The sequence below is a fragment of the Meleagris gallopavo genome, unplaced genomic scaffold (assembly GCF_000146605.3).
Source record: "Meleagris gallopavo isolate NT-WF06-2002-E0010 breed Aviagen turkey brand Nicholas breeding stock unplaced genomic scaffold, Turkey_5.1 ChrUn_random_7180001852218, whole genome shotgun sequence".
NCBI classification, from domain to species: domain Eukaryota; kingdom Metazoa; phylum Chordata; class Aves; order Galliformes; family Phasianidae; genus Meleagris; species Meleagris gallopavo.
The window spans coordinates 1-1,711 of NW_011118964.1; the positions used below are offsets into that span (position 1 = coordinate 1).

General features: G+C 65.8%; 1 protein-coding gene across 1 annotated transcript; it reads left to right on the top strand.

The window, feature by feature from the left end:
• Nucleotides 1-347: 347 nt before the first annotated feature.
• On the top strand, nucleotides 348-1,705 carry LOC104915800 (UDP-galactose translocator-like; the record flags this gene model as incomplete). The annotated part of the gene is given in 3 exon segments (XM_010726724.3): nucleotides 348-545; nucleotides 1,075-1,458; nucleotides 1,460-1,705. Coding segments are annotated over 3 exon segments (813 nt in total), but the record flags the coding sequence as incomplete, so codon positions are not given.
• Nucleotides 1,706-1,711: the final 6 nt, after the last annotated feature.

Below are 1,711 nucleotides of genomic sequence, written 5' to 3' on the forward strand. Positions count from 1 at the left end.
CGATGTGGGGGTGTTGAGGGGAAATGGGGGGCAGTGGGAGGCAATAGGGGTATATGGGGAGGTACAGGGCACTGTGGGGCACTATAGGGCAATAGGGGGCGCCATGGGGTTCTTTAGTGCACTATGGAGCTCTATGGGGCACTGTGGAGTTCTGGGGGGCGCTGTGGGGTTCCTTAGGGCATTATGGGGTTCTTTGGGGCACTGCGGGGTTCTTAAGGGTTCTGTGGGGTGCCATGGGGTTCTATGGGCACTAGGGGGCGCTATGGGATTCTTTAGAGCATTATGGGGCTCTATGGGACGCTACGGGGTTTGTAAGGGCTCTATGGGGTGCCATAGGGCGCTGTGGGGCGCTATGGGGTGCTATGGGGTGCTATGGGGTGCCGGTTCCCGCAGGCAGCGTCCGTCAGACCGCGGTGACGCTGCACGGCGCGGTGCTGGCTCAGCCCGGCGATGCGCTGCGCCTGGCGGTGCCGTCCCTCATTTACACCCTGCAGAACAACCTGCAGTACGTCGCCATCTCCAACCTCCCTGCCGCCACCTTCCAGGTGGGCCTGGGGGCAACGGGGGCAGTGGGAGGTGTGGGGGCAATGGGAGGTGTGGGGGGCAATGGGGGGCTGTGGGGTCACCCACCAGCTGAAGATCCTCACCGCACACCTGACCCCATACATTTCCCCTATAGGCTGTGCTGACCCCACCCATTCCTGCCCTATAGATCCCCACCATCTGGCTGTGCTGACCCCACGCGTCCCTGCCCTATAGATCCCCACAGCTGGCTGTGCTGACCCCACGCCTTCCTGCCCTATAGACCCCCACCATCTGGCTGTGCTGACCCCACGCCTTCCTGCCCTATAGACCCCACAGCTGGCTGTGCTGACCCCACCCATTCCTGCCCTATAGACCCCACCATCTGGCTGTGCTGACCCCACGCCTTCCTGCCCTATAGACCCCACAGCTGGCTGTGCTGACCCCACCCATTCCTGCCCTATAGATCCCCACCATCTGGCTGTGCTGACCCCACCTTCCTGCCCTATAGACCCCACAGCTGGCTGTGCTGACCCCACGCGTCCCCCGCAGGTCACCTACCAGCTGAAGATCCTGACGACAGCCCTGTTCTCGGTGCTGCTGCTGGGCACGTCTCTGTCCCGCCTGCAGTGGTTCTCCCTGGCTCTGCTGTTCGCGGGGGTCGCGTTGGTGCAGACGGAGCAGCCCCAGCCCCCGCCCCCGTCCTCGGACCCCCCTCAGGACCCCCCCCAGAACTACCTGACGGGGCTGGCGGCCGTGGGCGCTTCCTGCCTCTCCTCGGGCTTCGCCGGCGTTTACTTCGAGCGGCTGCTGAAGCGCTCGGGGACGTCCATCTGGGTGCGCAACGCCCAGCTGGGGGCCGTGGGCACCTTGGTGGGCCTGGCCGCCATGATGGCCGCCGAGGGCCGCGCCGTGGCCGCCGTGGGTTTCTTCCACGGGTTACACGGCGGCCGTGTGGGCCGTGGTGGTGAACCAGGCGGCCGGGGGGCTGCTGGTGGCCGTGGTGGTGAGGTACGCCGACAACATCCTGAAGGGCTTCGCCACCGCGCTCTCCATCGTCGCCTCCACCGCCGCGTCGGCGCAGCTCTTCGGCTTCAGACCGCGAGGGGCTTTTCTGGCCGGCACCGCCATGGTGGTGGCCGCCGTGTATCTGTATGGGAGGCCCAGAGCAGGAGGAGGAGGAGGAGGA